This window comes from Microcaecilia unicolor, chromosome 7, assembly GCF_901765095.1.
Source record: "Microcaecilia unicolor chromosome 7, aMicUni1.1, whole genome shotgun sequence".
Lineage (NCBI taxonomy): Eukaryota > Metazoa > Chordata > Amphibia > Gymnophiona > Siphonopidae > Microcaecilia > Microcaecilia unicolor.
Window position 1 is genome coordinate 40,316,357 of NC_044037.1, and position 23,199 is coordinate 40,339,555.

At 41.8% G+C, this 23,199-nt stretch overlaps 1 protein-coding gene across 1 annotated transcript in view; it reads left to right on the plus strand.

The window, feature by feature from the left end:
* Positions 1-23,199, plus strand: part of MCF2 (MCF.2 cell line derived transforming sequence) — a 147,671-nt gene that overhangs the window by 116,947 nt on the left and 7,525 nt on the right. The window contains exons 23-27 of the mRNA XM_030209577.1: positions 3,178-3,256; positions 5,698-5,761; positions 8,860-8,966; positions 9,704-9,813; positions 16,220-16,332. Of these exons, the coding sequence (XP_030065437.1) occupies positions 3,178-3,256; positions 5,698-5,761; positions 8,860-8,966; positions 9,704-9,813; positions 16,220-16,332 (473 nt within the window). The remainder of the gene's footprint in view (positions 1-3,177; positions 3,257-5,697; positions 5,762-8,859; positions 8,967-9,703; positions 9,814-16,219; positions 16,333-23,199) is intronic.

Here is a 23,199-nt window from a genome sequence, read left to right on the forward strand (position 1 = left end):
TAAACCAGCTCATAAACCAAACTTATCATATTATAGTTCATGAACATATCAGATACTCTATCTTCCCTGTCCAAGGACCACAACTCTGGAAAACTCTTCCAGACTCCCTAATACTGCAGTCATCCCTAGCAAAGTTTAAGGTAGATCTCAAAACCTATCTTTTTGATGACACTTTCTTCTGACATTTGTTGCACCCAGGATACTCACTGATCTTACAGAGCCTCCCCTTCCTTTTGTGTATCTATGATCTTTTCTATCTTTATTGTAGTTCTACCCCCTTTAACTCAGTTGTTAGTCTTATGTCTACTTTATTTTACTTTTTTAAAATGTTTTATGTTATAAACCACCCTGAAGACTGCCATAGGACAGTGTAGAAAATTCTAAATAAACTTACAAACTTGGAAAACTTCCAAATCACTACTTTCCAAACTAATTTGTAAGACATTTTTTAATGCAGTTCGTCAGCAGTATGTCCAAATCACAAGGGGGCATGTTGGGGGCGTGTTGGGGGTAGGATTTGGGTGTTCCTAACCCTGGACATTTTTGTTTTGTTCCATTATGGAAGAAAAATGTTCAACACAACATTTTTCTTCCATAATGGAACAAAACAAAAATGTCCAGGGTTACAATTTAGACATTTTGGTCTAGACCTATTTTTATCACAACTAAGCCCTAAATGACCAGATAACTACTAGAGCGATTAAGGCATGACCCACCTTACTCTCCTAGTGGTCACTGACCCCCCTCCCATCCACCAAACATGTGAATGAAACAGTACATACCAGCCTCTATGACAGCTTCAGATGTTATGGTCAGTCCTATTAGAATAGCAAGCGGGTCCCTGGAGTATCCTAGTGGTTGGTGCAGTGCACTGTAGAGAAGGGGACTCAGGCTCATAACCCACTCTAACTAGTACACTTGTGGCAGAAAGTGTGAGCCCTCCAAAACTCACCAAAACCTACTGTACCTACATATAGATGACACTTGCAGGCATAAGGGATATTGTAGAGGTGTACAGTTGGATACAGTAGGTTTTTGGTGGGTTTTACAGGGCTCACATACAATATAAGGGGGCAACAGTGAGATGGATATCTGGGACCTTTTATATGGTCCACTGCAGTGCCCCCTAGAGTGCTCCACAGCTCTGCTGGGATGTCTTTGTGTCCAGTCTACTAAGAATGCTGGCTCCTCCTACATCCCAAAGGCATCATTTTATGTGTTTTTTTACTTGGATTTTTTTTTTTTTTTCAAAAATGGTCCAAAAATATAGATGCACTGAACACAACAATGTCTAGCAAATGGCCATTTTCAAATAAAAAAAGAGACGTTTTTCAGGTTCAGAAATGGCCATGTTTGCTACTGGATTTTTGGGCGTTTTCTGCAAAATGTTCAAAGTTGATTTTAGATGTCATATTAGAAATTTGTGTATCCACTTCTTTTTGGTACAGTGGTTTTTGTTTAATTTGTATTGAGTAGTCATGATATCTTTTCTAGGACGTGATTACTGCAGTTTTAAAATAAGCTGTAAGCCATGTCACACTTTTGAACCAGAAGGATTCCATAGCTAACTAATTTAAATCTGAACTTTAATCTTAATGGAAGATACCCATGACTGTATGGACAGGCCCATCTTTAATATAAATGCTTGGGATGTAAAATTAAGAAGGTGTCTAGGCAGGAAAGACATAGGCGCACATGTTGTGCTTATTTTATAAAGACAAAAGCTATAACTGTTCTGTGTAAAATACATTTGACCAAATGTCTTATATATGTAAAATGGTAGAACCATCAGCAAAACACTTATTTGGCCATTACAACTTGTTTATTTTAGAGTTCTTCACCTTCAGACTGTTAGTTTTCATTTATAGGTTCAACACAAAAATATTGTGCACTCAAAACACGTTATGCAAATTGCATAATTACGCTCCTATTAATTATAAACATTATGGGCCAGATTCAATAAATAACGCTGAAAGTTAGGCACTAGAAAGATCCATGCTGAAATCCTATTCTATAATGAATGTTCCATGCCAAATGCCCTTTATAGAATAATGTTTTATTGCCGATTTCTCTGACCAACTTTGGGTGCACGGACCTTCACCAAGTGAAACAAGTTGAGCATGCAACCATGGAATTCTATAAAATGACAACTAAGTGGGTCTTTTACAAAGGCACGCTAGTGATGCCCATACAAATAACAAAAGATGGCATATGGGGCCCCTTTTACCAAGCTGTGGCAAAAGGGGGGCATTAGCGCATGTTTTACATGCGTGCCGCCGAGGCCACTTTTACTGCTGATAAAAGGGACGGTCTTGCTTTCCTGCAAGAAATGGCCAGGCTTAAATGGTCATTTGGGGGGGGGGGCCCATTGAGGTTGTGGTGAGGGCTCCTGTGCTAACCCGATGGTAACTGGGCTGTGCGCAGCACTGCCCGATTACTGCCAGGTACAGTCTGCTGCTACAAAAATATTTTTTTTGTGGCACCGGAAATGATGGCGCAATAGGGGTGAGAAGTACAGCTGGGATACTGCAGTAGACTGGCGGTACTTCTGTGATAGCGAGCGGTAATCCCGCATTGGGCTTACCGCCACTTAGTAAAAGGAGTCCACAGTTTGTAGAAGACTTGATAACATAGCTTTCGTTAGTAGTAGGATTAGTCCATTGAGAGCATTTTTCTGTGAAAGCATTAAAATTACATGTACTGCAATGCAATAAGAATGCATAACCATGTCTCTAAGAATCCTGCTTTGAAAGAATGTAATACATGGGCCCAATTGAAAATTTGGGTATATAGACAACACATGCCATTTCAACCTAGTTGATACAAGTGTTATGAGCAATTGTAGAGCAACCAGAGTGATTCTACAGTATGTCAATAACTGCAGTTTTCATGTGAATTTTATCAAAGCTTGCTTACATGGTAGGAGGTCATCTACTACTTTATAAATGAAATTACCAAACTATACATTTCAGGGTTTGATAAAATAAGAGAAATTATGTTTGTGACCCCTTAACAGTATGTTAAAATTAATTGCTGACAAAAGTTCAATCAAGTATTTAAGCAAAGCCTGGAACCGTTTGGGGGGAAAGATGTGAAATAGGTTACTGTTATCATATTGTCTATGTTCACTTGAAATGAAATATTGACTGAACAGTAGGACTTTTCATTATCTTTCAGGCTCAGTCGATAGACCTGAAGATAGCTTGGCTGACTGAAATTAGAAAAATCTTGACCAAGCAGCAGGATGTTATGAAAGGTACAACTCACCCTGTTAATTGCTACAAGCCCCACCACACCATTGCTGCAATGCAACCTGTGATTTGTTTATCCAGGTAGCATCATCCATAGCTCAATCAATACTGACCTGAAGAAAATAGTATAGCTCTTGAAAGTTAGTCATAAATATATAAGAAATCTGTTAAAAGGGACCACCTACAGCTTCCATTGTATGCAAATGGAGCTCATGCATATTCTGCTCTGAATTATCTGCTGCATTAAAAGTTAAAGCATGGTAATATTTTCTGTATTTACTGTAAAGCACAGTCCCTGCTCATTTCTAGCTCCTAACTATCATTTTCTATATTAACTGTTCAGTGTGACAATTATCACATGTTAACAGTTAACATATTGCACTTTTAGTTTCCAAAAAATAAAAATAAAAAATAGTCAATCCCATAGGAGCCAACGTTTCAAAATTATTGGGGGTGCTAAGCCCAGTGGAAATAACCCCTCCCTGGACACATTCAATGAATATTCTCTATATTGGGGGTGCTCAAGCACCCACAGCACCCACAGGGTTGGCTCTTATGGCAATCCCAACACAAAATCGGTGTAGAGATGTCTAGAGAAATGCACAATCCTGTAGCATAAAACATATTTTAATTAAAAAGGGGACAAATGGAGAATTCAGTATAGGCTGCACCCACAACCGAGCTTAAATGTCAGTGAGTTCAGCCAAAAAAAAGGCTCACTTGAAAGATCTATACATTATTTGTACTCCTTATAATTATCACTTATTATTTTTTATATGTGTATATATCAAACATTTGCTAAACATAATGCATGATGTATATCCAAACAGGAGTGTGAACACCTCAATAGAAATACTACACACCCTCCCCCCCCCCCCCCCCCCCCCCCAAATCTGTAGACTGAAAAACCAATCCAAAAATAATCTAAATCAAAAAATATATGTCCATACAAAATATAAAGAAGCACCAGAATGTAAACGGGCAGACAGGAGCGAACTTATCTTATCTCATGTTTTCTCACAGTTTCACTGTCTTTTAGTATAGCACTGCACTGTTGGTGAATGCTAATAGCCATATGAAACAGCTAATGAACTGTGCTTTATGCATGATTCTGAGTCAGCAAGTGAAAAAAAACAGTTTATTGTAGTGCATACCATAACACTTTCTTTGTCCAATTAAAATGAAGCAGGGCATGAAAGGGGTCCTCTGTGTATTCTATAATTCTGAGACAGCATGACTATATAGAGGGGCATAATCGAATGCGGACGCCCATCTCCATGGGCGACTATCTCCGAGGGCGGGTACACGAAGGGGCGGGACACACCGTATTTTCGAAAAAGATGGGCGTCCATATTTTGTTCCGATAATATGGTTGGTGCCAGGCAAATGCATCAGATTTGGGCGGATTTGAGATGGGCGGTATTGGTTTTCAGCAATAATGGAAACCGAAGCCGCCCAGCTGAAAAACGAACAACTCCAAGGCATTTGGTCGTGGGAGGAGCCAGGATTCGTAGTGCACTGGTCCCCCTCACATGCCAGGACACCAACCGGGCACCCTAGGGGGCACTTGTAAGCAGTAAAAAAAACAGTAAAATACCTCCCAAATCCATAGCTCCCTTTCCTTGGGTGCTGAGCCCCCCAAATCCCCCCCAAACCCACTCCCCACAACTCTACACCAGTACCATAGCAATTATGGATGAAAGGGGGCACCTACATGTGGGTACAGTGGGTTTTGGGGGCGGTTTGGAGGGCTCCCATTTACCACCACAAGTGAAACAGGTAGAGGCGGGGTGGGCCTGGGTCCACCTGATTGAAGTGCACTGCACCCACTAACAACTGCTCCAGGGACCTGCATACTGCTGTGATGGAGCTGGGTATGACATTTGAGGCTGGAAAAAAAGTTTATAAAGTTTTTTTTTTTTTGGTGGGAGGGGGTTAGTGACTACTGGGGGAGTCAGGGGAGGTCATCCCCAATTCCCTTCGGTGGTCATCTGGGCAGTTGAGACACTTTTTGGGGACTTGTTCGTGAAAAAAAAGGGTCCAAATAAAGCGGCCCAAATTCTCGCTTCTGCCGCCCTTCTTTTTTCCATTATTGGCCAGGCGCGCCCATCTCTCCTCAGCCGATAAACATGCCCCAGTCCCGCCTTCACCACGCCTCCGACATGCCCTGTCAACTTTGTTCGTTCCCGCGACAGACTGCAATTGGAGGCGCCCAAAATCGGCTTTCAATTATATCGATTTGGGCGCCCACGGGAGAAAGGCGTCCATCTTCCGATTTGGGTCGAAATATGGGTGTCTTTCTCTTTCGAAAATAAGCTGGATAGCATTCTGATATTAACTAATATTTGTTCAAGGTGGAAGGGTGATAAGTAAAGCTGGTGGATTATGTTGTGTGATAACTAATGGCTTGCTTTGCTGAGTCATATTATCTGCATTCCATTCACAGCCGGAAAACAGCAACAGAATCAGTTTTCAGATGAGATTCAACACTCTCCACCGCTAAACAAGAGGTAAATATTGAAGTACCAGAAGGCGTCTTTCTTTTGTTTGATGGCAGCATTTTATTTGTTTATATCAGGTTACTTTTGTATAAAATTGAGCATAATGCATACCTCTGTAAAATGTGAATGCTACCAAAAGCGTCAGCTGTAATATTCTGCTCAATAGTGTAGAAGTTAGCCATTATTTGGCAATATTATCAACATTTACCCTACCCACACCATCTCTAAAATGAAGAATGAACAATGTTTTCCAGACAGCTTCACTTTTACAGTATATCTGGGTAAATGTAGTGTGTGAATCATAGGCTTTTCTAACATGCTTTGTGAGGAATTACAGGCCCGAAACGCAGCTAGCATAATGGCTTAAAAAGAAAAAAAAAATCCAGCCCAGGAATGCATAACTTCTGGCTATTCAACTTTCAATAGAGCCAAAGTTGGAATCCAATGAAAGTGCTTCTCAGTACTGCACTTTGAATTTGTCTTAATATTATGTAGGGGGAGAGTCATGAGTAACCAAGCTGAGGTAGACAGGATTTTTCCGCCAGTTTAAATAGGTAAGTGACTCCTTTAGCTCAGTAATAGCAATTGATGTGGTGCTATATCTTTGGTGGGTTAAATCCTAAAGGTTTGTAGTTTGAGAATATGCTGTAGTGTTGAGTTTTTCAGTTAACATTCAACCTTCTCTATATGCATTAAGAAAGTTTTCCTTTTATATTGTTTCCCGTTTTGTTAAAATAATTTTCCTTCCTTTTGTGTTAAAAAGCTTGGCTGCCCCTACTTCTTCTTAATTCTACTTCCAAATATGCTTTGTCTTGTTGCCCCTCTTTTTCTTCGACTTAATATAGATGATTCATGACTCTGACCCACCGAGGAGCCCTTTAACTAAGCTGCTTAGGCACCTACGTGCGCCCAATGTGTGCCAAATTGGAGTTACCGCCTGGTTACCACATAGCCCTTGCGGTAATTTCTACGCGGGTCTGAAAATTTTTTTTCTGGCGCACGGCAGCTACACACGTCAAGTGGCATTTGACACGGGTAGACCATTACTGCCCAGTTACCGCATAAGACCTTACCCGCTAGGTCAATGGCTTGCGGTAAGGTCTCAGACTCAAAATGGACGCGCGGCAATTTTCGGCCAAAAAAAGGCATTTTTTTGTAGGTGCGATACAAAATAATTCTGCTCATGCCCAAAACACACGTCTACACTACTGCAGGCCATTTTTCAGCACACCTTAGTAAAAGGACCCCTGAGTTTGTTATATTATGGTTGGATATTTGTTTTGTTGTATTTCTATGGTAGGCATGTATAGAATAAGGTTCTGTCTGATATCTGGTGGTTGATTGCAATGTACTGTCTTACCTTTGAATAAATAAAGTATTAAAAAAAATTCTTTAACTTGCTCAGTTGAGCAATAAGTTTCCCTACTCTTTCAACCATCACTACCCACCTGTGGGTCAAATACTGTAATCTGTGACTCATTTGACCATAAGACTAACTTATAAATGCCAGATTTCACTCTAAGGGGCCCTTTTACTAAAATGTGCTAAAATTTGCAGTTACCACAGCTTAATGTGGGGTTATACTGCATGGTAGTTCTGCAAATTTCACATGGCACATTTTAGGAGTGTTCCCATTATTTTTATTGCAGATCATACTGCGTGGTACCTGCTGAGAGTTAACGCCTCCTACGTTTGCTTATTAAAGCCTATGGAATTGGTGTAAACAAAGGAAATGTGAAACGGGCTTGATTAAGTTTATCAAAACTGTTGGAATGTGCGTAGGAATCTGAAATTGTAGTAGTTAGGGATGAGAAAATACCTGATTTTGGAAAGCCATCCAAGTAGATATGGGCAATTGTTTTATGTTTTTGATTGGTGTTTTCTAAAGGAAAATCTGGTTTTGTATGATATGTTGTTATTATATGTTTTGTATTATATAAGCGGTATGTAAGCTAATAAACCATAAATCATAAGTGGTCGCGTGTTACCTCTGTGTAGCCAATTAGCTCATGGTAAGTGCAATGCCCACTTTCTACCTATGCAACACCCCCTGAGAGAAAATATCCAAAAAAATGCAGTAACATGGTTTAACATGCAGTAACAGGTAAACTACCAGAAAATCCTTTAAAGTGGTCACGTGGTAACCTGTTTCCCTGCCTTAACCACACATTAAGGGCTTAAAGCCCTTATGTGTCAACCATTAGAGTAGTACATGGCCCCCATTATCCATACATTTTTGAGGTCATCAATCAAAACTATGATCACTGTATAAGGAGACTCCTTCCTCTAGCCAGCCAAAGCTTCATGCCTGGATCTCCTGTGCACGCACCACACTGTTTCAGTACTTTTATACATATATATCAGGGATTCTCAACCCAGTCCTCAGGATATAACCAGCCAGACAGATTTTCCGGATACCCACCATGAATATGCTTGAGATAGATTTGCATAGAATAAAGACAGTGCAAATTTCTCATGCATATTCATTGGGGATATCCTGAAAACCTGACTGGCTGGGTGTGCCCTGAGGTCTAGGTTGAGAACTCCTGATATATGATGCCACTATGGATGTCCAAGTAAGAAATTTGTGCTTTTGATATTGCATTGTTTTGTGTTATTTTCAGACTGTTGAACATTTTTGTTCATTTAGATATTCAAACACACATTAATTGACTGCATAGTCATGAATTTACAGGTTAATTCATGTAAATTGGTTTAGCACGCACTACATTTTTTAAGGTGCATTAACAAATGGAATGTGTGCTAACGAATGCACATACCTAGAGGTTATGATGCTGCTTAGGTGAGATGACACCCCATTCAGAGTTTGTATTGTTAAGGTTTGCCACATTCTACTTCACAATGTACTCGAACCAAATAAATTCCAGAAAATCAAGTTTGCTAGAGGTCTTTGAAAAAGAACAGTGTCTTTTCATGTTCCTCATTACAAGATTGTATGCAGTAACCTGAGACCTCCTCAGTACACAAAATCATTCTACAGCTTTGCTTGTCCATGTTTGTAGTGAAGAGATGTTACATCTCTATATGAGATTACATTTTAAACATGATTTTAGAGATATCACTTGTTTTGTTTGCTTGCATTCCAGAAATGAGCAACGAGCTTCAGTAAGCTCAGAAGAAAATGATTCTGAATGCACCAGTCCTGTAATTCTGGATGGCGTATTCTCATCACCAGAGAATAAGCCAAATAAAAGTATGTACTATATCACATCACTCTTCTCTGTGGACATCACTTCCAACACGGTATTATTTAAACGCTGACCACCCTGGGCAGAATTAGCCCTGGATATTCAGTTCTTGGCCATGTCTGAGTGCTGACACTGAATATCGGGGGCTAACTCTGAACAAGCTGGCCACCAGAGTTTACGTGGGTGTCAGCTGATTATCGGCCGAGAACCACATAAGGGTTTCTGCTGAGGTCCAGGCTGCCCTCCATCTGATCCCCCCTCCTACCCATGGGAACGGTACTTCCCAGTGTTATGGAGATTGAAGGATTTGCTTTCTAGTGTGAACTTTAGGAGAGTGGCACAGTCACTTATGACTCCTTAGTTTGACTATTGTAATTTTTTTGCTTTGAGGTCTTCTGAATTAACCTATAAGTTTTTCTCCTATTCATTCCTCCTTTATCACTGAGCAAGCCTGTTAACACTTTAGTGCCACCTTGTGGTCTGCAGAGGTCCCTGACACAAATGCAGCTTACTCATTCACCCTCAGCAACTGAGGCTGATCTCCTTCCGTGGTAGCATAGGGTCTAACATGACATTTAGGTTTCAGAACACAGCACTGTTTATAGGATCATTGGGTTGCTACCATATATTTCATATTCAGTTACAGCAAAATTGAGGTGTGTACCTGTTTATCACATGTCTCTTATTTGGGCGAAAGTCCATCTACAATGTGATTAAAGTTTTCTACATTATTTCAATACAGGTTGGCCAGGAATGTCACAGTCTGTAGAAATCTGTGAAGGTCTTGAAGACTGGTGTGGAAATCGCTATCTTTGTAATTCAGATACTGAAGAAGAAGATGGAACTCTGTTGGTAAGTGACCATAAATGTATCTCTCTCTCTCTCTCTCTCTCTCTCTCTAGATGTGTAGTTAGTATTAAAAAATACTGAAAAAGAAATTCCAGATTTATGCTTCCATAGTTTCCCTCTACCTTCTCTTTCACAGACAGGTATCATCATATAGAAATATTTAAAAAAAATGCAAAAAGGGGATAATGTTGTCCAGCATTACAAAATAATTCAGATCAAAAGAATAGGCCATACAATTTTTCACAATTTGTTTTTATCAGAAAATGTACATATCAAATGCATTGTGCTGTGAAATCTATATTTCTAATTTCAAAACACAAACACACACACCGTCCCTCTGATTCTGCAAAGGTCGCTGAAAATTATGTGTGCAAATTTAGGTGTGGTGCCAATTTGCATGCACAACTTAATAAGATAATGAGCTAGGTAGTGACAGGAATTGGATTTTTAACAAGCAATTATTGGCACTAATTAGATTTAATCTGGTGTTACATGTGTAAAGTAAGGCGCATGACCCATGCCTAAAACTTATGCGTGGCACAAAAAGGGGATGGCGATGGGTGTTTTGGGGAATAGTGGGGTATGGTTTTGAGTTACACACATAACGCCCTTAAAGAAATGACCAGTACCTGAAGAATAGGATAAGCCTTTACACACCTCTAAGGACACTAAGGTCCTCTCAAGGACTATCACTAACCAAACCATCTCCAAAAGATATTACATGATGTGATACCCGCAAGCGAGGCTTCTCCGGAGTACCCCCCACACTCTGGAGTGCACTCCCTGAAAGACTCCGCTTAACACAAGACTATCTCTACTTCAGGAAGCAAGTGAAAGCTTGACTGTTCAACCAGGCCTTTAATGGAAGAAGTAACTAACTTGTTAATTTCACTCACACACACACACACACACACACACACACACACACACACACACACACACACACAAGGAGTGACACGGGCTGCACATACTGCAGCAGGACATGTTTATCCACTCCTACCCTAGCTGAGATAATATTTAACCATCTCTCTGATCTCATTTGCACCTTCCTTTAAATTAGTCACCTTATTTTCTAACTCCTCTTACTCTCTTACGTACATGTTCCATCTTTGCTTATACCCTACACTGTCAATTAAACTGTTCTATTACGTATTGTGTTGACATTATACACTACACTGTCAATTAAAATGTTCTATTATGTATTCCTGCTTATAATCGAACGAGAAAAACGCCCAAGTTCCGACCTAAATCGGGAGATGGACGTTTATCTCACAAAAACGAATAAAGCGGTATAATCGAAAGCCGATTTTTGGACGTTTTCAACTGCACTCCGTCGCGGATGCGGACAAAGTTGATGGGGGCGTGTCAGAGGTGTGGCGAAGGCGGAACTGGGGCGTGGTTATCTGCCGAACAAAGATGGGCGCATTTCACCGATAATGGGAAAAAAGTATGCGTTTTTAGCTAGAATTTAGGACACTTTTCCTGGACCCTGTTTTTTCACGAATAAGGCCCCAAAAAGTGCCCTAAATGACCAGATGACCACTGGAGGGAATCGGGGATGACCTCCCCTGACTCCCCCAGTGGTCACTAACCCCCTCCCACCACAAAAAAATGATGTTTCACAACTTTTTATTTTCACCCTCAAATGTCATACCCAGCTCCCTGGCAGCAGTATGCAGGTCACTGGAGGAGTTGTTAGGGGGTGCAATGGACTTCAGGCAGGTGGACCCAGGCCCATCCCCCCTACCTGTTACAATTGTGCTGCTTAATGCTTATTAGTCGTCCAACCCCCCCAAACCCACTGTACCCACATGTAGGTGCCCCCCTTCACCCCTTAGGGCTATAGTAATGGTGTAGACTTGTGGGCAGTGGGTTTTGAGGGGGATTTGGGGGGCTCAACACACAAGGGAAGGGTGCTATGCACCTGGGAGCTCTTTTACCTGTTTTTTTGGTTTTGTAAAAGTGCCCCCTAGGGTGCCCGGTTGATGTCCTGGCATGTGAGGGGGACCAGTGCACTACGAATCCTGGCCCCTCCCACAAATAAATGTCTTGGATTTATTCGTTTTTGAGCTGGGCGCTTTCATTTTCCATTATCGCTGAAAAACAAAAACGCCCAGCTCACACATTGTTGAATAAAACATGGGCGTCTATTTTTTCCCAAAATACGGTTCGGTCCACCCCTTCACGGACCCGTTCTCGGAGATAAACGCCCATGGAGATAGGCGTTTTCGTTCAATTATGCCCCTCATTGTGTTGACATTATACCCTACACAGTCAATTAAAATGTTCTATTACATATTGTGTTGAAATTATAAGTAGTATACTATCCAGCTTATTTTCGAAAGAGACAGACGCCCGTATTTCAACCCAAATCAGGAGATGGGCGTCTTTCTCTCATGGGCGCCCAAATCGGTATAATCGAAAGCCGATTTTGGGTGCCTCCAACTACAGTCTCTCACAAGAATGGACAAAGTTGATGGGGGTGTGTCAGAGGCGTGGTGAAGGTGGGACTGGGACGTGTTTATCGGCTGAGGAGAGATGGGCGCGCTCGGCCAATAATGGAAAAAAGAAGGGCGCCAGAAGCGAGAATTTGGGTCACTTTTTCTGGACCTTTTTTTCTCATGAACAAGTCCCCCAAAAGTGCCCCAACTGCCCAGATGACCACCAGAAGGAATCGGGGTTGACCTCCCCTGACTCCCCCAGTGATCACTAACCCCCTCCCACCCACCCCAAAAAAAAGAACTTTAAAAACTTTTTTTTTTCAGCCTGTATGCCAGCCTCAAATGTCATACCCAGCTCCATCACAGCAGTATGCAGGTCCCTGGAGCAGTTGTTAGTGGGTGCAGTGGACTTCAGCCAGGTGGACCCAGGCCCATCCCCCCCCAACCTGTTACACTTGTGCTGGTAATTGGGAGCGCTCCAAACCGCCCCCAAAACCCACTGTACCCACATGGAGGTGCCCCACTTCAGCCATAAGTGCTATGGTAATGGTGTAGAGTTGTGGGCAGTGGGTTTTAGGGGGGGGGATTTGGGGGGCTCAGCACCCAAGGGAAGGGAGCTATGGACTTGAGAAGTATTTTAATTTATTTTTTAATTGTTACAAGTGTCCCCTAGGGTGCCCAGTTGGTGTCCTGGCATGTGAGGGGGACCAGTGCACTAAGAATCCTGGCCCCTCCCATGACCAAATGCCTTGGATTTGTTCGTTTTTGAGCCGGGCGCCTTTGGTTTCCATTATCGCTGAAAAAAGGATACCGCCCAGCTCAAATCTGCACAAATCCAATGCATTTGCCCAGCACAAACTGTATTATCGAAAAAAAAGATGGACACCCATCTTTTTCACAAATACAGTATGTCCCGCCCCTTCACATACCCGTCCTCGGAGATAGACGCCCATGGAGATGGGCGTTTGCGTTTGATTATGCCCCTCTATGTCATACTTTGTATTGTTATTTGAATATTTTTTACTGCTGTAATTGTCTATTGTTCTTGTTTGAATTATTCTTACCAGTACATTTTCTCTAGAGAAAAAGGTGCCGGTACTCAAATGCCAGACCACCCTTCAGGGGTGGGGTGATCACTGAGGGACCCACCCCACAATAGCCAGGCCCCCTGCAACCAGTCACAGAATCTATGACAAGGCAGAATGTGTGTGTGTAGAGCCTGAGATCTTTCATTAAAACTTGGGGACCATGGGTCAGTTTTAGCAGACAATGGAAAAAGTGCCGGTACTCAGTACCCCCAAGTACCCCTTCAAAAAAAGCCCTGATTCTTACTGTACACCATCTTGAGTGAATTCCTTCAAAAAGGCGGTAAATAAATTCTCATAAATAAATAAATTACAGAATAAGAATGCTCTATGCATAAATTTAGTTGCAGGCATTTGCATAATGTTTTTGGGGTGCAGATGGTGGCACCTAAATATACACTTGACCATAACACTTAAGCATTGTTCTGTAAACTGCGCTGAACTTTAGGTGTGGCTTATACACTTAAGCAAGGTTTTTTTAGGCACCATATGTATAGGTTTTGAAATTATAAACATGGATTTCACAACTTTTTTAAAGATTACACATGTGTTTTGACATTCTCATGCTTGCTTCAGGGGTGAGTAAATATTCTAAAGGAAAACAAAAATTGTTTTATGAAAACACAAAATTCTCTCCAGCACCATTACCATTCAAAAATGTATATAATCAAAACAAAAACAGCAGAGAGGCACAAAAGAGCCACAGCAAAGATCCAGTAATCCAAAGAAAAAGCAACCAGGCAAACCAGCTGGTGGCTACCGTATTTTATTAGGTTTTATGTTTAGGTTTATTATTTATAACCTGCCCTTAACCAGGCTGGGGAACAAAAAACACACCTAAAATACATAAAAAAATTCATAAAAATACATACACAACTACAATATACTCAAATAACAATGTAACAAAAAGCTGTCCATTCAGTCACTTCTCATTGGAATCCTTGTTCCTCAAAAAGAGAGTATATGTGTCTCAAAATGATAAGCTAACTTTATAGGCACGTTAAAAACGCTAACACGCCTTAGTAAACATACCTCTAAGAGTGTAAAAACACTTCTTACCATGCAAAAATGGCTCAAAAATGCTCATTTTGATTTTAAAAAATTGTCATTACCAGCTTCCCTGATTAAAAAGACAAAAAATTGTGCCAAAACAGTAGCATGACCCCACATGGGGTCAAGATAGAAAAACTGGAAAGAAAATATGCCAAAATAATATAAAAGGAAGTTTCATTTTAAAAAAGAATTCTAAACTTGGAATTTTTAAAGACTGGACATGTGTTTTGATATTCCTATGCTTGCTTCAGGGGCGAACAAATAGTCTAAAGACATGAAAAATAAAAATTAACTCTTCTGAAACCACAAAATTCTCTCCAGCACCATTACTATTCAAAAATGTATATAATAAAAAAAAAAAAAAACCCAACTGGACACCAACATTTATACATTGTTTTGAAATGTTAAATGTAGATTTGATAGTACAATGTTTTTGAGATAAAGTGATGTATATGGAGAATTGATACACACATTTTGTGATAAAAATGTGTGGAAATAGTCTGTTTTGCAAACAAATTAAAAACAAATTCATTATTGATGATGGGCAGGACCCTTGTTCTCCTGTGACTTGACAGATTTGGGAATGACTGCAAAATCTTCCCTTAACTGGCAGCAAGTTTGCTTCTAGAGAGAACCTAGGCAGAAGTTCTCTCTAGAAGCAAACTTTGCTGCCAGTTAAGTAACGCCATGTGACTGTATGAAGTACTACTGAGATCACAAGGGTTATGGTGAAGGCACTTTAAACAAAAGGTTGAAAAGTTTAAAATGTATATAAAAATATATAATTTTCAATTTCAAGAAGTGGTCACCTTAGGACTGCACTACCCGGCGGTAGGGGTGATTTGGTGCATGCTATGTGTACAGTAGCCCTACTGTGGTACTTGGTCAAAATAACCCCGACAAAAAGGCCCCGACAAAAAAGCTCCAAGCGAAAAAAGCTCCCGACATAATAGTCTCTGACACAACAGCCACTGTCAAAACAGCCTGCCCACAATATAACCCTTGACAAGTTAGCCCCCCCCCCCCCGACAAAAGGGCCCGATCAGGCTGCCCAGAACACGGGACTGCATTTTTTCCCTAATAATCTTACCTTGCGAAACAGGATATGGTTGGTAAGACTATGAAAATGATGACAATATTGCTTTTTTTTTTTTTTAATTAGCATGTTGATGGAAGAATAGTTTCTTTAAATAGCAGAACGGATCATGAATACCGGTTTGTAGCTATAGAATTTTGTTTATTTATATATGCTTTATGCAATTGAATGCTGGTAGGTGTCTTTATCAGTGAAGATATCAGTTGTAGTTTATTTATTTTTTGTGATGTGTTATTTTTTCTTAGTGGACTGTTTTGTTAAGGGGCTATTTTGTCAAGGGTTGTTTTGTGGGAGGGGCCATTTTGTCAAGAGCTACTTTGTTAGGGTGTGAAATGTCAAGGGTTATTTTGTTACAAGGCTGTTTTGTTTGGGCTATTTTGTCTGGTCTATTTTGTCAGGGCTTTTATGACTGGGTGCCCCCTACCTAAATCAGCAAAGATTGTGAAATAATAAGATATGGACTCATACAACTTTTGCTCCACTAGATTCCAGTTTGCTAGGGGTCCTATATATTAAAATCATCCCTAAGGTGCCACAATTAATTGGATTCCTAAGTTGGCTGTCCAGATTTTTGTCATATAAACTGTCTATTAATTTGAGAGAAAAGAAGTTCTTATAAATCAGAGCACGGCCTCCTCCTTTCTTATGTTGTCTAGGACAGTGTATAGCTTTAAAAGCTTGTGGACAGATATTTAAAATATAAAGTAAACGTTAATGTAATTCTACTTCTCTAGTCTCCAGGTAAATATAAAGCCTCAGCTGATTGTAACAGGAGAGACTCTGATGATTTACTTGTCAGAAATGGAGATTTGATTCAGCTCGTGCACGAGAATGGAGAAGGACAATGGTAGGATTTCCTTTTACTTTTCTACTTCACATAGAGGGGCCCTTTTACTAAGCCGCGTGAGCGTCTACACGTGTCCAACGCACGCCAATTCTGAGTTACCACCCAGCTAATGCATGGTCCAGGTGGTAATTTCATTTTTGACACGCGCCCAATACATGCGTCAGAAAATATTTGTATTTTCTGGTGCGCAGGCGATAATCAGCATATGGACGTGTGTTGAGCATTACCACCCAGTTAACACATGAGACCTTAACTGCTAAGTCAATGGCTGGTGGTAAAGTCTCAGACCCAAAATGAACAGGCGCCAATTTTCATTTTGCCGCATGTCCGTTTCAGTCCCCCCCTTCCAAAAAAGGCATTTTTACAGGTGTGCTGAAAAATGATTCTGCGCATGTCCAAAACACACACCTACACTTTGGCCATTTTTCAGTGCACCTTAGTGAAGAATGGAGAAGGACAATGGTAAGATTTTCTTTAATTTTCTACTTCATATAGAGGTTCTTTTATAAAGATGTGCTAAAAAAGTGGCCTATGCTACTTTTAGTGCTTGATTTTCCCGTGCACTCAGGTCGCCTCTTAGCACATCTGCAGAAATGCCAAAATTCTATTTACAGAATTAATGGCCAGGCACTAAGTTCAAAATTAGTGTTTGGCCATTTACCGTGTGAGCCCTTACCGCCGTCTATTAACTTGGCGGTAAGGGCTCACGTGTTAACTCTGTGGTAATCGGGCAGCACACAGCAATGTGTAGAAAACAGAAAATTGATGACATCTAATTTCTGTCCTCCAATTGATATAAGATTGATGATCTTTTGTTTCATTTACAGATTCTCTCAAATTTTCTGCAACATCTTTTAAATAATGCTACGGACTCTGTGAACCATGAGTTATTGGTCTTTCTTAAATTCTTTTCTTTTAAAGGGACTTGTTCATCCAGGGGCCCTTTTCTACCACAGGAAACTGCTTGCGGTAACTACAGAACTGCCAGTGGGTTCCTGTGTTACCCCAGCGGTAGAGCCGATTTGGCGTTCGTTGCCCGTGCGGTATCCCTACCTTGTCTTTATAAGCCCCTTATTTTGTTTCTAAAGTCTTTCTGGGGGTTATATTGCATATACCATGTTGTGTTTTATTAGTATATATATATTTATATATCATTCTTAAATTAATTATTCATCATTCTTTATAGCTCTATGCATAAAGTTCTGTCTTCTTCCAAATCTACTTTGTTCAGTGTCATTATGGGAGGAAGTTATCAAGTTGTGGTAAAAAGTGAGGTTTTTCTCGCACCTTGATTTACCATGGGAATCACTATCCTGCGGTGTCTCTGTACCACAGGTTGCTAATTCCCATGGTAAGGGTCTAATGCTGCCTGCGAGTCACCTGATACACAGCATTAGTCCAGTGGCCTGGAAGAGTTAGGTTCAAAGCATGGTTCGATACTTCTGGGCCACAGTTCTATCCTTCTACTCCCTGAGCAGCACCCACACCCTACATCACAACCCCCCTAATAGCAAGCCTCTCAATCACACACACCCCGATCACAGTCCCAATGGGGCGGTATTGGGGATAGCATTGCAGCCCCTTTAAGATGTAGCCCAGAAGTACACTTTGAGGCCCGATGCTCCCAAGATGGCAAAATAACCTCAGCTTCTGGTTGGTATTATTTTGCCAGTTACAGAACTTACATAGTATTGAGCTGCAGTACATGCGTTTGAATGTTTTGCTTCTCATTACTACGTACCCTAGATTGATTTGATTATCACTGAGTTACAGTAATTTAAGTCACTTTAGAGCAGTGTTTCCCAAGTCCGGTCCTGGAGTACCCCTTGCCAGTCAGGTTTTTAGGATAAAGGAATTAGAGAAGATGCAGAGAAGGGGGACGAAAATGATAAAGGGAATGGAACGACTTCCCTATGAAGAAAGGCTGAGAAGGTTAGGGCTCTTCAGCTTGGAGAGAAGGCGGCTGAGGGGTGATAGGATAGAAGTCTACAAGATAATGAGCGGAATAGAGCGAACAGATGTGAAGCGTTTGTTTACACTTTCAAACAACAACAAAACCAGGGGACACAAGATGAAGCTAGAATATGGTAGATTTAAAACAAATAGGAGAAGGTTTTTCTTTACTCAGCGTGTAGTTAGACTCTGGAACTTGTTGTCGGAGAATGTAGTGACAGCAGCTGGCCTTACGGAATTTAAAGGGGGTTTGGACAGATTTCTGAGGGAAAAGTCCATTGAACATTATAAATTTTTTTTTTTGGGGGGGGGGGTGGTCTTGAAGCCTGGATTGGCTGCTGTCAGAGACAGGATGCTGGGCTTGATAGACCCTTAGTCTTTTCCCAGTATGGCGGTGCTTATGTACTTACTAGTAAAAAAGGCCCGTTTCTGTTTTAAAGGAAATGGGCGCTAGCAAGGTTTTCATCGGAGTGTGTATGTTTGAGAGAGTGTGAGAGAGAGTGAATGTGCGAGTGTGTGTGTGTGACAGAGAGTGAGACTGGGTGCGAGTGTGTGTGTGAGAATGAGAGTATGTGCCAGGGTCCCCCCTCCCTCCCAGTTCCAGGGTGGGGGTCTCCCTTCCCTCCCTTCCTCCCTCCCACCCAGTTGCAGGGTCGGTCGCCCTCCCTCCCTCCCAGTTGTAGGGTCTGTATGTCTCCCCCCTCCTTTTGTCCTCCATGTTTTAAGGCACTGTCTATCCAGTTGAAACAGCTTTAGACTTGTTTCAGATGGAACAACAATTTAAAAATGACAATGTGAAGCAGCAGCTCATAGGTTTGCTTGTTTTTGAGTGTATACCAATGACGGCTGCGTAGGGGAGTGGAAACAGAGATTAACCAATGGGCTTCCTTGCTTACCGTAGACTTGCTTTGCTCACTTCCACTCCTGTCTATTAAACGTCCTGCAGCATCTCATAGGTTTGCTTACTTTGTGACTTCACCTGAGGCGCAGCCAATCAGTGGGATTCATGACATCAGTTTGATCTACAGCACCTAGCAGACCACGGTTCCAGGCAGCCTCAGAACGTTGGAGGTGAGAATTATTATATAGGATAATATGCATGAAGGAGGTTTGTATATAATGGAGGCACTGTCTGTGTGCAAATCTTCTTCATGCATATTCATTGTGGAGATCCTGAAAACCTGACTGGCAAGGGGTACTCTGGGACTGGACTTGGGAAATGCTTCTACAGAGCTATTTAATTCATGTTAAGGGGCTAATAGTAAAACTTGTTAACTCCCCTCCCTTTTTTGAAAAAGTCCCTTTTTCCTGTTCTAAGGGAATGTTTAGTTTAATTATTTCATGGTATAGCACACCTCCTCCTTAGTAGCACAGTTTGTGATCCAAAAAAATAAAAATACAAAAGAGAGAAAGGAAATAAAATTAAAATGGAACAGTTCCACAAAAGAAATCACTCAGTAGATAGCAAAAAGAAGGGCAGCAAGAAAAGCAGCAGTCTCACCAGCCCTGCCAAATTCGACTGCAGTCCAACTGCTAATCTGGGCCATATGCCAAAGTAAACAAAAAGATTTTCAAAGTAGCCCTAAACCTTTCATGGTTTTATTCACTACAGAGAACAGGTGAAAGGTAATTTCAATGATAAAGTCCTAGAAATGCAAAACAAGATTGCTGTAGATATTCATGACAATGTGGAGGAATGGGAAGTTGATGAATTTACTGTGATCCTATAGGCCATGAGGGAAAATATGGAGGAAGCAGTGTAGACAATTGCAGGGGTAGCCGATATTGAAGGGACTTGTGAACCAACAGAAGAATCTTATACTGAATACAAAATGGGTAGCCAATGCAAGGACTGAAGTACCGGTAAAATATGATAGAGGAAGGGAAAGGGGATGGGATTGGATACACTGCCTTAGTGGTTACGATCAAAGCAGTTTACATCTAGTATAATAATTTGCTCCTCCAACATTCCAATGTGTGTCACTGGGATCGTAACCACCTGCTGACATCACTCCTCCAACGTTCCAATGTGTGTCACTGGGATTGTAACCACCTGCTGACGTCATTCCTCCAACGTTCTCCGTCCCCCCTCCCTCCCAGTTCCATGGGACCCTGGAACTGGGAGGGAGGGACGGAGGGACAGAGGGAGGGGGGACCCTGGAAATGGGAGGGAGGGAGGGCGACACTGGAAGTCGGAAGGGGGAAAGGAGGGAGGGAGGGGGACCTGGAACTCGGAGAGAGGTGGAGGGGACAGGGAGAGATGCTGCACATGGATAGATGGAGGGGGCAGGGCACAGGGGACGTTGCCTGCATATGGATGAATGCAGGGGAGAAAGCATAATGCAGGGGAGGGAGGGGACCCTGAAACTCGGAGGGAGGCAGGGAGGGGACGACTCTGGAACTCAGAGGCAGGGAGGGGGACAACAACCCTGGAACTCGGAGGGAGGGAGGCGGGGACGACCCTGGAACTCAGAGGGAGGGAGGGGGACCCTAGAACTGGGAGGGAGGGGGGCCCTGGCACACACTCTCATGCTCACACACACACACTCTCTCTCTCACAGACACACTCGCACCCAGTCTCACTCTCTCTCTGTCACACACACACACTCGCACATTCACTCTCTCTCTCTCACACAGTCACTCTCACACACACTCTCTCAAACATACACACTCCGAGGAAAACCTTGCTAGCGCCCGTTTCATTTGTGTCAGAAACGGGCCTTTTTTACTAGTATTGTATACAGTAACTATTTTATACTATGGGTAATGGATTGCTCCCTAATTAGCTGTTCTTATACTTGAAGGTCTACTTACATGTGTAAGTAGCAAAATCACATCTTATAAATAATAAATCATTCAAAAAATCATGCACTTGTAGTGCTTATACATATAGGGCTAATTTTCAAAAGAGAAAAACATCCAAAACGTGACATAAAGCAGCAGATAGACATTTTTTTAACAAAAACATCCAAATCGCTATTTTCAAAACCAATTTTTAAGACGTCTTTATATGCAGTTCGGGGCAGGATTTTTGTGTGTTCCTAAAACTTGAGTGTTTTTCTGCCAAAGCCAAAATGTCCAGGGCTAAAAGTTAGATTTTTTGGTCTAGATCTGTTTCAGTCATGACTAAGTTACAAAAAGGTGCCCTAAATGACCAAGTGACCACTGGAAGAATTAAAGCATGACCCACCATTATTCCCCCAGTGGTCACTGACCCCAAAGATGTGAAAGAAACAGTGCATACCAGCATCTATGATAGATTTAAATGTTATGGCCAGGCCTATTAGAGCAGCAAGCAGATCACTGGAGTAGCCTAGTGGTTGGTGCAGTGCACTGTAGAGAAGGGGACCCAGACCCATAGCCCACTCTAACTGTTACACTTGTGGTGGAAAGTGTGAGCCCTCCAAAACCCATCAAAAATATATTGTACCCACATATAGATAGCACCTACAGGCATAAGGTTAATGTAGTAGTGTACAGTTGGGTTTTTGGTGGATTTTGGAGGGCTCAAAGTACAATATAAGGGGTAAAGGTGAAATGTGAAGTCCACTCCTGAGATGTTTGTGTGGCCAGTGTACTAAGAATGGTGGCCCTCCATACAGCTTGTTTTTGTGCATTTTTCACTTGGACTTTTTTCTTGTTGAAAATGATCGAAAAAGATAGACACACAGAGCCCAAGGACTTCTAATAAATGGCCATTTTTGAAACAAAAAGATAGAGGTTTTTCTGGTTCAAAAATTGCTGTGTTCACCATATTATTTTTTGGACATTTTCAGCAAAATGTCCAAAATTGAATTTAGACATCATATCGAAAATGCCCGTAATAACCCCCCAAATAATGGTGCTCTTTTATTTTCTAATGTATTCATTTGTAGAATGGCCTCCCCTGTTTGTGTTGCACCAAATATATATGCTTCTGTGGCGATACAGTGCATATTTTATTTTTTTTAACAAATGCTGTTTTTGTTGAGTCTTTTATAAAATATTAGTGTAGTTTTAAGTGCCTGGATTCATGTCTGTTTTCCAACCTGGATGACTTATAGAAATTTATCCTCTTAGGCCACTCTATGTGTTAGGGAGGAGATATATCTTCAGGCTCCATTCCACTCAATATCAAGCTCATAACTTGCAAACCTATCAGGCTTATTTTCGAAAGAGAAGGGCGCCCATCTTCCGACACAAATCGGATGATGGGCATTCTTCTATCAGGGTCGCCCAAATTGGCATAATCGAAACCAATTTTAGGCGTCCTCAGCTGCTTTCTGTTGCGGGGATGACCAAAGTTCACGGGGCGTGTCGGCACCGAAGGCGAAGGCGGGACTCGGGCGTGATTAAGAGATGGGCGTCCTCTGCCGATAATGGAAAAAAGAATGGTGTCCCTGATGAGCACTTGGGTGACTTTACTTGGTCCATTTTTTTCTTGCGACCAAGCCTCAAAAAGGTGCCCGAACTGACCAGATGACCACCGGAGGGAATCGGAGATGACCTCCCCTTACTCCCCCAATGGTCACCAACCCCCTCCCACTCCTAAAAAATTTTTTAATCATTTTTGTGCCAGCTTCTATGCCAGTCTCAAATGTCATACCCGGCTCCATGACAGCAGTATGCATGTCCCTGGAACAGTTTAAGTAGGTGCAGTGCACTTCAGGCAGGCGGACCCAGGCCCATCCCCCCCCCCCCACCTGTGGTGGTAAATATGATCCCTCCAAAACCCACCTGAAACCCACTGTACCCACATGTAGATGCCCCCCTTCACCCCTTAGGGCTATGGTAGTGGTGTACAGTTGTGGGGAGTGGGTTTTGGGGGGGCTCAGCACCCAAGGTAAGGGAGCTATGCACCTGGGAGCAATTTGTGAAGTCCTCTGCAGTGCCCCCTAGGGTGCCCGGTTGGTGTTCTGGCATGTCAGGGGGACC